This window comes from Octopus bimaculoides, chromosome 14 (assembly GCF_001194135.2).
Source record: "Octopus bimaculoides isolate UCB-OBI-ISO-001 chromosome 14, ASM119413v2, whole genome shotgun sequence".
NCBI lineage: Eukaryota > Metazoa > Mollusca > Cephalopoda > Octopoda > Octopodidae > Octopus > Octopus bimaculoides.
In genome coordinates, this window is record NC_068994.1 from 47,154,032 (window position 1) to 47,167,426 (window position 13,395).

Sequence of the window (13,395 nt, forward strand, 5' to 3'; positions counted from 1 at the left end):
CCACTCCTCTACTTTATATGAATTATTAAATGCCTGATGTGCTTCATGGCATACATATGTGCATACATACATCCTTCCTTTCTTCAGTCTACTGCTAGGTGAAGGCTACAGCATGTTCTCTCCACCAACCACAATCTGATGTTTTCCTCTTCCATGCTTGGGTGCCAAAGAATTTAACAAAGTCTTCATTCTAACTTCTGCATGGTCTTTCCTTCCTTTTTTTCTGGAGGTGGTGTCCACTCTGTCAATTTGCTATTCCGTCTATTGTCCTTTCCTCTAAACACATGTCCCACAAAAGACCATTTCAAGATTTTTGTTTCCCAGACAATATCCATTAAACCTCAATATCAACATATCTAATGCTTTTTTCTATTGTGAAGTTTAGACAAAATAATATTCTACTTTATATAAATACATTAATATATCTAACAATTTTTCTATTAATATTGAACAGTTCAATGCTTAGACAAGAATTACCTCTCTACTTTGTATAAATAAGAAATCTAACACCACACATAAGTTCCACAATGTGAACTGAGCCTACAACCCCAAGTTTGCTTATCTCTATTTTACTAACACTCTTTGGAAAGGCATGAACACCATTGCTCCAGTTCCCTGGAGTCAATAAAGCTGACCATTCAGTAGTTGTCTCAGGTCAACCAAAGCCACATGAGTAAAATATGGTAGGCAGAAACAGTAATGGAGACCTATCAGAGGGCCTGTTACTGTCCTTGGATCAAAGACTTAATCATTTGATTTAATCCCTTTATCTGGTCCTTGGGTGCCACAAAGCAGAGTCCACTTTATTGCAAATATTTGAACCAGGTCTCCAGTCTAAAGATAACTTTCTCCATTCCTCCCACCAATCTCCATGGCTCTGAAAAAAGTTATGCACATTGCTATCCCTTTACTGCTTTAAGCCATTAAAAAATATTTAAAAAAAATCATGAATGGTCAGTCATTAAATTCATCTTATTTATCCTACTGGTGCATGGCATCTATAAGTATTTGTCTATCTTTCATCATTAACCCTTTAGCATTTAAACCGGTCATATCTGGCTCATATAGTCTACCAGTTTTATATTGAAACTAGCCAGATTCAGCCTCTCACACCTATCCTACAATGATATTCTCAAAATAAACAATCACATCATCAAAATCTCAAGACTATGAGATAATACATGATTATTTTTTTAAAAAATGTGGATACATAAGTATTACATTTGATAAATTAAATCTGAATGCTAAAGGGTTAATATAATGAATACTAAACCTTCTAGAACCTTCTGTATAGTTATCCCCCCACCTCTTTTCCTCAAAGCTCTAATCAAATTAAACGTCTGTATTTTCTGTTGTGTCTTCAGTTAAAGACCTGCTTACTCTGTGGAGTACTAACAACTTCCTGCTCTTCTTTATTTTCAGAACCAATTTGAAAAAAATTAATGAAGATGTTTCTGAATCGCCTCCCACACGGTACGATTCCCTTAACAACAGCAAAAAAAAAAAAAATCAAAATCAAAAAAAGGGCTACTAAATTTTTATAGCATTTTTATCTTCTAGAAATATTTAGAACCCCTCAACTTTCACTCACTCACAACCTATTTTTCCTTTGTTTTTGCTTTTCTTAAGTGTTTTTTTAAGTTGCAGATTTTTAGTTATTTATTTATTGATTTTTTTTTTTTCAGTTGCAGTCTTTATTCTTTGTTTCATGATTTAATATGCTGCATTGTCATGCTGTGATTGCACAGTTTCATTAAATACGCATGCTTTTTTCCTCCTCACTCACCCACCATTCTTATGCTAACAGTTAAATGTTGACACTGACATTTTCTGTTTTATTTCGTAGCAGCTGTTTTGGCACTGATAGTAGAATGCTTAGCGTATTCCTTCTCTTATCCACCTGTTCTCACTTCAAATATCACTGGTATAAGTAATATAAATACCAGTAATATTCTATTACAACTCTTCTACCTAAAGAGAGAAATCCAGCCAGTACAGCTGGACGACATGTCTTGCAATATTAAGTCCTGTTCCTAAGGCGGTGAGCTGGCAGAAACGTTAGCACGCCGGGTGAAATGCTTAGTGGTATTTCATCTGCCGTTACGTTCTGAGTTCAAATTCTGCTGAGGTCGACTTTGCCTTTCAGCCTTTCGAGGTCAATAAATTAAGTACCAGTCACGCACTGGGGTCGATCTAATCGACTTAATCACTTTTTCTGTCCTTGTTTGTCCCCTCTATGTTTAGCCCCTTGTGAGCAATAAAGAAATAAGAAACGTTAGCATGCCAGGCGAAATGCTTAGCAGTGTTTCGTCTATCTTTACGTTCTGAGTTCAAATTCCACTGAGGTCAATTTTTGCCTTTCATTCTTTTAGGGTTGATAAATTATGTACTAGTTGCATACTGGGGTTGATCTAATTGACTGCCCCCCCCCAAAAAAAATTTCAGGCCTTGTGCCTAGAGTAGAAAAGAATATTAAGTCCTGTTCTTTTAATTTCTGTGTTAAAACCTTGCCTGCTTTGCATGTTATCTCTCTTACAGTTGGTAAAATAAATATGTACCAATCAAATACTGGATCAATTATGTCTTTTGATGCCAAGCCACCCATAGTTCTGATACAAACCTCTGGTTTTAAAGTAATCTAATTTAAAATCTTCCGCCAAAATTTCCGGTTAATTTATGTTCCAAGCACAGACAGTTTAATGATGACAGTTATTTGAGTAAATTTTTCATTACTTTTAAAAATCAATTGAAACAAAGTTGGTATATCCCAATAGAAATATGGTAACGAAAGGGTTAAATTCACATAGCTTTGTTCCAAGACTATATTGAGCAGCCCTCTTGGAATGGGGAAATACATATTCCAACCACAGCAAATTTTTAACTCAAGATTTATAGGAATAAGTTAAGGCCAAATAAATAGTGGGACATGGAATCTAGTATTCTACTATTTTTGCCATCTTACTACCCTAACAGCAACACAGGGCCACCAATATTTGGTGGATAGATGATTGAACCAACTCTAGTGCAAGACTGGTGGTTTGTTGATTCCAGCAGCATTTGAACCTAAAGGAATGTGGCTAAGATATCCTGATATTTTGCCCAGTACTTTACCAATTTTGCTAATCGCCACTCTTCTTCAATAATAACCATGATGAAGAGGAGGAATTTCACTGGCACAAAGTTAAGGATAGTCAGGTGAATTGTCCCCTACTATATAGCTGGTATGGATTTTAATTGACCTCAGAGAGATGAAAATGAATTAAACTGACCCAACTTGAATTTTAGTTTAGAATGTAGAAAGAACATACAAAAATGAACCAAGAGGCTTTTGTCACCTGTACCATTTCTGCCTGCTCACCATCTTAATAATAATGGTTTCAAATTTTGTCACAAGGCAGTAATTTTTTTTTTGTGGGGGTGAGTCAATTACATCTCTCCCAGTGTTTGACTGGTACTTATTTTATTGGCCTCAAAAGGATGAAAAGTAGAGTCAACCTTGGTCAACCTTGGTGGAATTTGAACTCAGAATGTAGCAACAGGCAAAATACAGCTAAGCATTTCATCCGGTGCACTAACAATTCTGCCAGCTTGCTGCTTTAATAATATTGATGATAATAATAATAATGAGGGACCTTTTGAGTGGGATGGGCTACTCGACCTGAAGAAAATTCTAACTGGGCCCCACCTGAGATCAGCATGTCACGCACATATGATTGTGATGCATGTGCCTGGTGTACCCTTATCATACAGGTAGTCATGATGGGTATATTGGGCTTCGTATATTTTACCCCAGTATCACTTTGATGGCATGCACTGCTCTCTCACTCAATAATAATACAGTAATTATTACTTAAACTGGCAAATTTTACAAAGAGTTTAAAAATCTTTGAAGCTAGGGTCACAATCAACTGACTTTGATTATGCATTTGACTGGTACTTATGTTATCAACCTCTTCTCTAAAAATCAGTAACAATAATAATTTTTACCATTGACAATTCTTTTGTTTTGCTTTGTTTTGTTTCTCTATTATCAAATTTCTTACTGAGTTGTTTTTTTTAAAAAAAACAAAAACGTGTTCTCTTTTTCTTTCCCTCCAGTAGCGTCTTCAGGTGCCGCAGTACATTTCTTTCTTTTCCTTTTAACTCTTTAACTGCATAATTAAATTTCATGGTCATTTCAGTAATGATGTTAAATATCTACTAAAAAAAAAAAAAAAAGTACAATTGGTATTTTCTGCAATTCCCATTTCCTCAGTAAACTTGGTATAAACTCAACAGAAAAATAATAATTTCAAGCAAGACATTCCTCAACAAAAGATAGATTGGTAAATAAAGCTGCTTTCCACAGTTAAGGGTAATGAAATTCTGATTAGAAGGGTTAATCCCCAAAAGCGCAGCACTACAAATGTTTTAAACCTAAAATCAAGTACATCATCCTTACGAGTTTGAATGCTTTAGGTTTATTAGTTTTCTTGGATAATTTAATTCACATCTAGAATGTATCATGATAGGACTGTAAATCAACCTCCTGTTTTTAACTGGTACTTTAACTTTATGATATACAAGCAAGTGGATCACAAAGTTGACCTCAACAGGTTTTGAACTCAGAATGTAGATAAAAAAAAATTTTTTTAACCACATGACTGTCAGTATTTGGTTACCTCCCTTTATGTTCTAGTCTTCCAAGTTTAAAAAGATGACATATAACTGTCAACTGCTAGAGTTGGTTTAATCGGTTTTGCTCTCACTGCAAAATTTCTGGTCTTGTGCCTGCCTATGTAAAAATTTGGCAGAATCGTTACCATGCCAGGTAAAATGCTTAGCAGCATTTCGTCTGTCTTTACGTTCTGAGTTTAAATTCAATGAAATTGAGTTACCGTAACTTAGTTGTTCGGTAAAAGAGACCGATAGAATAAGTACTAGGCTTACAAAGAATAAGCTCTGGGGTCGATTTGTTCGACTATAAAGGCGGTGCTCCAGCATGGCTGCAGTCAAATGACTGAAACAAGTAAAAGAGAGTACCCCACCCCCTGAACTTGCTGGCCTTGTCCCAAAATTTGAAATCATCATTAAAAGGCAGCGAGCTGGCAGAATCATTACCACTAAGCATTCCATCCAGTGTGCTATTTCACCTGTCGCTATGTTCTGAGTTCAAATTTCGCCAAGATCAGCTTTGCCTTTCATCCTTTCAGGGTCGATAAATTAAGTACCAGTGAAACACCGGGGTTGATATAATCAACTAGTCCCCTGCCCAGAATTTTCAGACCATGTGCCTTTAGTAGAAAGAATTATTGTTATTATTTATGAACCAACTTGAAGCAGTAGGTTGGCAGAACCATTAAATTATTGGACAAAATGCCATTAGGTATTCTTTTGGCTCTTTACATTCTGAGTTCAAATTCTGCTAAGGTCAACTTTACCTGTCATCCTTTTGGGATTGATAAAATAAAATACCAATTAAATCCCTCCCCACATATTGCTAACCTTGTGCCAAAATTAGAAACAATTATTTTTAAACACACCGAATAACAATTCTTGACTGACACTGAATTTACCTTTTAACTTAGTGGCATTTTTACCATCTGTTTATCCATTGCTGGTATGTGTTGCACAAGTCTACTGGCCCGTGCCTACCTTTCTTTTTATTTTGTGCATCTTGGGCTTACTACTTCACATCATCCACATAAAACAACAATACTCACAGTTTCACATTCACCACATTATCTTATATATAAGATATTCTTTAACTTGTGTAGTAAAAATATGCTCTGTACTCCTAGTTTCTCTCTCTCCCTCATTTTTTCCTCACCTTGCTTCTGCTTTGTTGTAGGAATGAAGTCACTGCTGAAGGGCACAAACCTTTGGAGTCAGAAAATTCCGATGATGCTGATAAAGAAAGGAAAATGAAGGCTTCCCAAAAACTACTTTCCATCTCTGTACCAGTCGTTATATTTCTCATTATCGTCATGAGTACCTTTCTGCTTGGCCTCTACTTCTTCTACAACTACCTAGGTAAGTATTTTCAGCAGAACACCAGAATACTCAGCTCTCTCTTTCTCTCTCTCTTCTGACATCTCTCTCTCTCTGTCACCCACTCTTCTTTCTCTCACAAGATCTCAGTCCATCCCACAGGACATTCTATTATTATCCAGTGGTTTAAGGCAACAAGCTGGCAAAATCATTAGCTTGCTGGGAAAAATGCTTTGCAGCATTTCGTTTGTCCCCATGTTCTGAGTTCAAATTTCTGCTGAAATTGACTTTGCCTTTCATCCTTCCAGTGTCGATAAAATAAGTACCAGTTAAACACTGGGGTCGAAATTGCTGGCCTTGTACCAAAATTTGAAATCCTTATTATCCAGTGGTCAATCTACTTGACCAATAAAGACTTACTACTTCCTTGGTAGTAACAAATGAAAGCTCAGTAGTAGCAGTTTAGCTTGTACTTTTCAATATCTGCATCACCTCACTTGTCCCTTTGTTGAGCAATTTCATCTAATTCTGTAACCCTGGTGGTAGTGCTGCTGCTGGGGCTTTCATATTGGCACTTCTCTGCAACAGATGCGAGACAAATTACTCCTGGATAGGATGTCATCTTTTGGGGATGAGCTATCAAGGGAACGTCTGTGTTGTTACTCAACCCTACTACAGGTACATCCAGATCTTCCTTAAATCACATTTTACTGTCTTTAGAAAAAGAAGAACCTGTTTTTATCACATAATCTTCAAATACTGAAATAAGGACAAGGCTCGTCATGGCAGAAACCTCTTGAATCAAAGACTTGCATGATCAGGGCTAACCTCAGGCTAAATGATACAGAAAGACAGTCTGCTAGAAACAGCAATCAAATCTCATCTTATAGTCTTAAAAATGGAAGGACTCGTTAGATAATGGCATGGTGCCCTTCCTAACACCAATTACTCCAAGAGTGTAGTGGGTGCTTTTTACATGCCACCAGCACGGGTTCCAGTTACAAGACATCTCACTTGGCTTGACGAGTGACCTCTAATATTTAGGACATAATTATATGTGGGACTGAATTTTTCAATGTATTGTTCCTCTTTTTTTTATCTTAAGATATAGAATATCATTTTAAAAAGATTTGTCTGTTATTTTTAGCAGGCTAAGTGACTCTGAAAAGGGCTCACCACCAGCACTAGTGAGGTTGCCAAGTAACATGCAAGATAGAAAAGGAATGGAGGAAAAATATAAAGCCCCTACTATTAAGTGGTGGGGAATATTTGAAAGTGGCTTTATTCAGGTGTTGATTGGTTAAAGTATGATACAAAGACAAGAACAGGTCTTTTGCCATGGAGGAGACACACAGCTACCCCACAGTATATAAGTGGGTTTAGAGTTAGCTGCTATCTTTCTCTGTAGGTCTGTGTGTATGTGCACTTCAAAGACAAACTAAAAGACAATCTGAAGTGAGGCAACATTCCTTTTTCTTCCTGGAAAAACAAAGCATCAGAACACAGGTCCAGGTTCAAGAATACAAAAAAAAAAATTCCAACAAGAATCAAATAATAGCAGAAACAGAAAAACACATACATAGACAGTCAACAACACACACTCACATTACTATTACTGCAATTCACCAATATTTATAATTCAGTCAATTCACCTGGTTACTCCTCATGTGAATCTTCAGGCCACCAAAAGCAATATGGATGTGAGCATGACTCATTAAACCAGCATATCTCTCTTTCTCTTTCCGCTTGTTCTTTCTCAAAGTATAAACAGCTAACAAGTAGAGAGATAGAGATTTGGAATATGTCACTGTCATTGTGATGGGAAGGAAGAACTGTCTGTAATTGTATAAATGATAATTCATTGTGATATCATAAAGATAATTATTTCCAATAATTCTTCATTATCCTTATTGTTATTGACAAACATTTACTGATTTTTCATCTCTCCATATGTTCATTCCATTTTGAATCTGACTCAGTTTGGCTCCCAAATATATTTGTTCAATTTCTTTCTCTCCTCTTCTTAACCACAATTCCATTCTCCAAACAAATTTTAACCTAAAATTTTTTTTGTGCCTGTTTTTTTTTTTTATTTATTCATTTAATTATTATTTTCATCTTAAATTCATTATGGGTGCAACAATTAATATATAGAATTTGGTGTTTGAAAAAAATGTATTAAACATGTTTGACTGTTTGATTCAGAAGAGAAAATTTTCTATTTTCAAATTATTATTTTTTTCCTGTTAATCTTACAAATTCTAAAACAGTTTTCTAAAATGACTAATTTGTTGTGTTTTTAAAAATTTATTTATCGATTTATTATATTTTTTGACTTAATCGCAATTGTTCAAATAATTTTTGGTACTTCAAATTCTTGTTTAACATTTTAGTCTTCTACTGACAGTTGTGATACCTGTATTTTGTCTTGTCATTATATATTAGAGTATTAGGTTGCAGACAAAACTACTGGCTTCAGTTTGTACAGCCAGATGTCAATGCAATGGCATTAATTCTTAACCCTTTAACATTCAAAGTTGGTGTCAGTTCAGCAGCAATAGAAACAATGTTTGTTGTTTAAACTGGTCATAAACAACCACATTGACACACAACCTTTTCTAATAGTTAACTCTACTATAACTAGATTGCACCAGCATTAATACTTTAGCCTTATCATCTCAACATTTTTATGAATACATCAAAATATCTAATAACCATGATCTTTATGAAATACGTGTTATACTTTAGATAAGACGTACTATTCTTGAGTGTATGAATACATCATGTACATCTAATGCCAAAGGTATTATGAATATTTATATTTATATACCTTAAATATATATGATTACATTATATACATCTAATGTCTATAGTATTATAAATACTATAAAGTTAAACCTTATACTTTTATGTTATATAACTACATAAATATACAGATCAACTGCCATTAATATTGTGAATGCTAAAGGGTTGAACCTTAGACGAGACACATTTTTCTGAATGAATTTATTCAGTTTCACAATCATTAATAATATTAACCACTGCTAATACTGTAAATTTGAAAACAATATGACAGTTGTGGTGTATGTATTACTATACAATAAGACAGCATGCAAAAAATGAATACGATTTGAATTTTGACAGTTATTTCTTTTTGTTTAATATGATTATGTATTTTGGAATAAGATTGGCAGCCTTATAAAAATAGTCATTATAGATTTTCTCTTGGCAAGTGTGGAATTGAAGATATAATAATATCATTCCAATTCTAGAATGTTCTTGATTATTCTATGGTATTATGTAATGAACAATGGTCAAGAAGTTTATATATATTTTGGGTCATCCCATAAATAATGCAGTTTTCTTTTACTTATTTTTCAAAATTAAGATAAAGTTCTTTTTTAATCTAAAATATTCTCTCCCTCATTTTCTACAATGCTCTTCCATCTATCTGGTAGACTTGCAAGGCCCCTCTTCCAAAATACACTTGTCTGTGGCAAATAATACTCCTCCAATGCTGTTCTGACCTGGTCTGCAAAATTCATATTTTTTCTGTCCAAATGATTTTGAAGACTGCAGAATAAATGATAATCAGATGGGGCAATGTCCAGCGAATATGGTGGGTGGGGCATCATTTCCTACTCAAACTGCTCCAGCCTTTGGAATGTCATCCTCGCTTTATGTGGCCGAGTATTATCCTGATGGAAGAAGACCTTTTGTCTTGAAACTAAAGATGGTCGTTTTCCTTCCTAGTTCTTCAACAGTTACAATGGGATTTTGTTCCACCAGGCTTTGCAGGTCATCCTTGTTGAGCTCTACAGATCTTCCAGGATGAGGCTTGTCTTCTAGGCTGTAGTTTCTAGTTCTGAATTTCTGGAACCACCATTGACACTAGCTTACGCTTATTGTCCAATCCCCATATACTGCATTGATATTCCTCGCACTTTCTGTTGAATTTATTGAACTCATAAAGTAAAATATGCTGAATATGCTCCTTTGTCACTTCCATTATAGCTTTGAAAAAATAATTGTTAAAATCGAACTGAAAAAATAATTGTTAAAATCGAAAAACTCCTCAAAAATTGCACTAAGAATAAGGACATGGTAAAATTAATACCTGCTTTTATAGCAAGTTGGTGCGCCTAGTTTATCCCATTCCCCTCCAACTGTTAGTTCATGCAACTGAAAAACCGCATTATTTATAGGATGACCCAATATAATGTTTATATATAAAACAGCCTAGTCTTGTTGCAAGGATTTAAAAAAAAAATAATTGCCTGTGTAATGAGAGAGCAATAGATTGTGACTTCAAATCTAATTTGGATCCTTGTCAATTCCAATGTAGTCAAATCCCCAAATTACCTAAGCAACATGAAATTAAACATGCTTTCATAAACAGAATTAGTTAACTCATTTGCTGCATGAAAAGTTGCATAATTATTGTCACTTAGTTATTGTTGAGCTTAACTCTACCAACTGAGAAATGAGTCTTATGAATTCTTTGAAGTCTTCACAAAAAATGCATTTCTCTTCAGTCGGATCAGATTTTAGTTAGAACCAGAAACCTTTCCCCCAATTTCTAATCATTCAACATGTTGTGAGGTACTCTAACCCTTTAGCATTAGCTCTGACAAATGTAATGTATATTTATTCACATTGTTTTGAATTAATCATGCATTTTCTCATAGCTTCAAGGTTTCAGTGATGTGATTGTTTATTTGTTTTAGAATGACATTGTCGGGTAGGTGTCAAAGGCCAGATCTGGCCAGTCTACATATAAAATAAGTATAGAATATTTGGGCCGGACATGGCTGGTATAAATGCTAAAGGGTTATAATACAACTGAACATAATTCCATGTATAAAACTTATTCTTTTTCTGTATGACACAATATATAGTTACTATTAATTGTTTGTTTCACATGGACTATTTCAGAAATTGTGTGATCCTCTGGGTTGTTTGTGTCATACCAGCAGAGCATCCCCATCCAAAATAGATTTGATATTATAATCTTTTGATTACAATATATATATATCTGTATATATATGTATATATGCTCTCTGTCTGTTTCACTATCTATTTTAAGAGCTTTATCAACATTACTTTTTACATGGAGACTAAATATATGTACAGCTGTTTGTGTTTGCTACAGATTACAGATGTTCTCCACAGAAGTCTGTACTCTGCACTGTTTTATTTTGTTTTTAGCAAGCTAACCACTTAAAAAATTGTAAAGTTTGATATTTCAATGTCTAAATATCTGAGCAGGGTCACTTGGAATAATAATAATTACCTCATTTATTTAATTTTTCCTATTTTTGTATTCTACATTGATTTGATTGACTCAAACTCCAATAATCTTCAGGCATTTTACTGTTAAATATATATATATTCTTTTCTAGGCTGGGTTTAAACTCAGAAACACGTTCTCTCTCTCTCTTTGTTTTGTTTTGGTTTTTTTACCGTTTACATATTTTCTGTACTTACCCTTCTGTAATGTTTACTCAAAATTTCTAAATTCTCTCTACTGAACATCTCACTAAGCTATATTGTGCTGTGTGTGTGTAATTCTGCATTTGGTACTGAACCAGTGCATGTATTTTTTTTTTATTGGCATATTGACCCACCCTAAACACTAGATATACATATATGTTTATATATATATATATATATATATATATATATAATGTTAATGTGATGTCAGTTGAGCTATGTTATGCTGTAAGGCTTCAGTTTTTGTTACCTTTTACAACTTTACATGTCTTGCAGCTGTTACATCATACATGATGCTGCTTTTACTTTCGCTATCAATGCTCTGTTGGTCAACACCGCCCTCTGAGGAATGTTATTGATTCACTATAGATAGCACCAAGTTAAGATACCAAATAACTAGCCTTGATATCAGCAGTTTGCTTCCATTAATGTCCCCACAGACTAATTCACTTTCTGTAAACAGTCTCAATACTGAGTTCATTTCCTTCTGTGTGCATGAGCTATATTAGAAGCATTAATAATAGATCTTTACTTGAGCCAGCACTGGAGTCTACATGCAGTCACTTGACTCGTTAGAAATAACAGCTAAATTTCTAAATAAAGGAAAAAAAACTACATTACTTTGGGTAATGTAGTTTCAAATCTGAGAGAAAAAGATCAAGATATTAACTGCTAAAATTTATTTAATCATAGATCTGCTTGATGAAGGCTGACCTGGGACTTATCTATAAAATCATGGTCTTTTTATTGCTCATGCAGCCAAATAAAGAGTCTTGTTGACTCAAGCAACTCCTTGGCCTTTTCTCATAAAATATTTTAATAAGTACAGTGTTTACACAGCCATGACAATATGTAGTCTTAAAAAGAAACATACAAGAATCTATCTAATGTTTTTGGTCCAATATATATAGCTTGTAGTAATTCTAAAAATCAAGGTGTCTTGGTTGTGTGATAGCTTAAACTCTGATCTATTTAACACTTTAACCTCCATTGTGAATATTTAATGAGAGTGCCCCCCTATTTGGTCACTTGGCCTTCCAGAAATAGGTTAAATCTCCCTCAAATCACCCCTCACTGTCTTATAAAAAGATAAAGGCATGTGAGATAATGTTGCCCTAGATACCTCTGAAAAGATGGGATGGTCAAGATTGGAATGCTTTTGATCACTTGATTAATTCGTTAACTCATCTGCTCTAGGGAAAGTTACATAATTATTGTCATTTATTTATTGTCGAATTTATCACCGACTGATAAACAGATTCTTAACACAAAAAAGTCCCTTTTCTTCAGTTTCAATTTGAACAAAAATCCTTAAACTCTAATAATTTCACATTTGGCCTTGAGCTAATTTGATACTTTAACCCAAATATTCTATTTGCTTTATGTTTAAACTGGCCAGTGTAGACTCTCACACCTACCCTACAATGTCATTCTAAAAATAAAACAATTACACCATCAAATTCACAAAGCTACAAGATAATGTGTAATTAATTCAAAACAATTGTAGATAAACATTACATTTAACAAAGTAATCATAAATGCCAAAGGGATTAAACTCTGCAGCAGCAAAATGCTCCTTGGGAAAGATAGCAAAAGTGTTTTAATTCAAATCTAAACGGGATCAAATTTCCTCACCCTACCCCTCTTTATACACCATAGCCTGTTGAGCATAAAATAAGAGCAGTAATATGTATGGTGGAACTATGTCAGTGTTCCCTCCTGCAGGCTTGCATTGAACACTTAGACATTGTTTAGTCTTCTTATCTTACCAATGTTTGTTCTTTTGTCAATTATATATAATAGCATATATACATATATAGTATGCATGCATATGCATTTGGTTATTTAAATATATTTTGTGTTTATATACAGTTCATACCTAATACTTTTTCAGTATGCTAACCCCCCCCCCCATATATATATATATATATA

General features: G+C 34.2%; 1 protein-coding gene across 1 annotated transcript in view; it reads left to right on the top strand.

The window, feature by feature from the left end:
• LOC106876376 (signal peptide peptidase-like 2A) overlaps window positions 1-13,395 on the top strand; it is a 59,113-nt gene that overhangs the window by 12,516 nt on the left and 33,202 nt on the right. Inside the window, exons 6-7 of the mRNA XM_052972599.1 lie at window positions 1,423-1,473; window positions 5,831-6,012. Of these exons, the coding sequence (XP_052828559.1) occupies window positions 1,423-1,473; window positions 5,831-6,012 (233 nt within the window). The remainder of the gene's footprint in view (window positions 1-1,422; window positions 1,474-5,830; window positions 6,013-13,395) is intronic.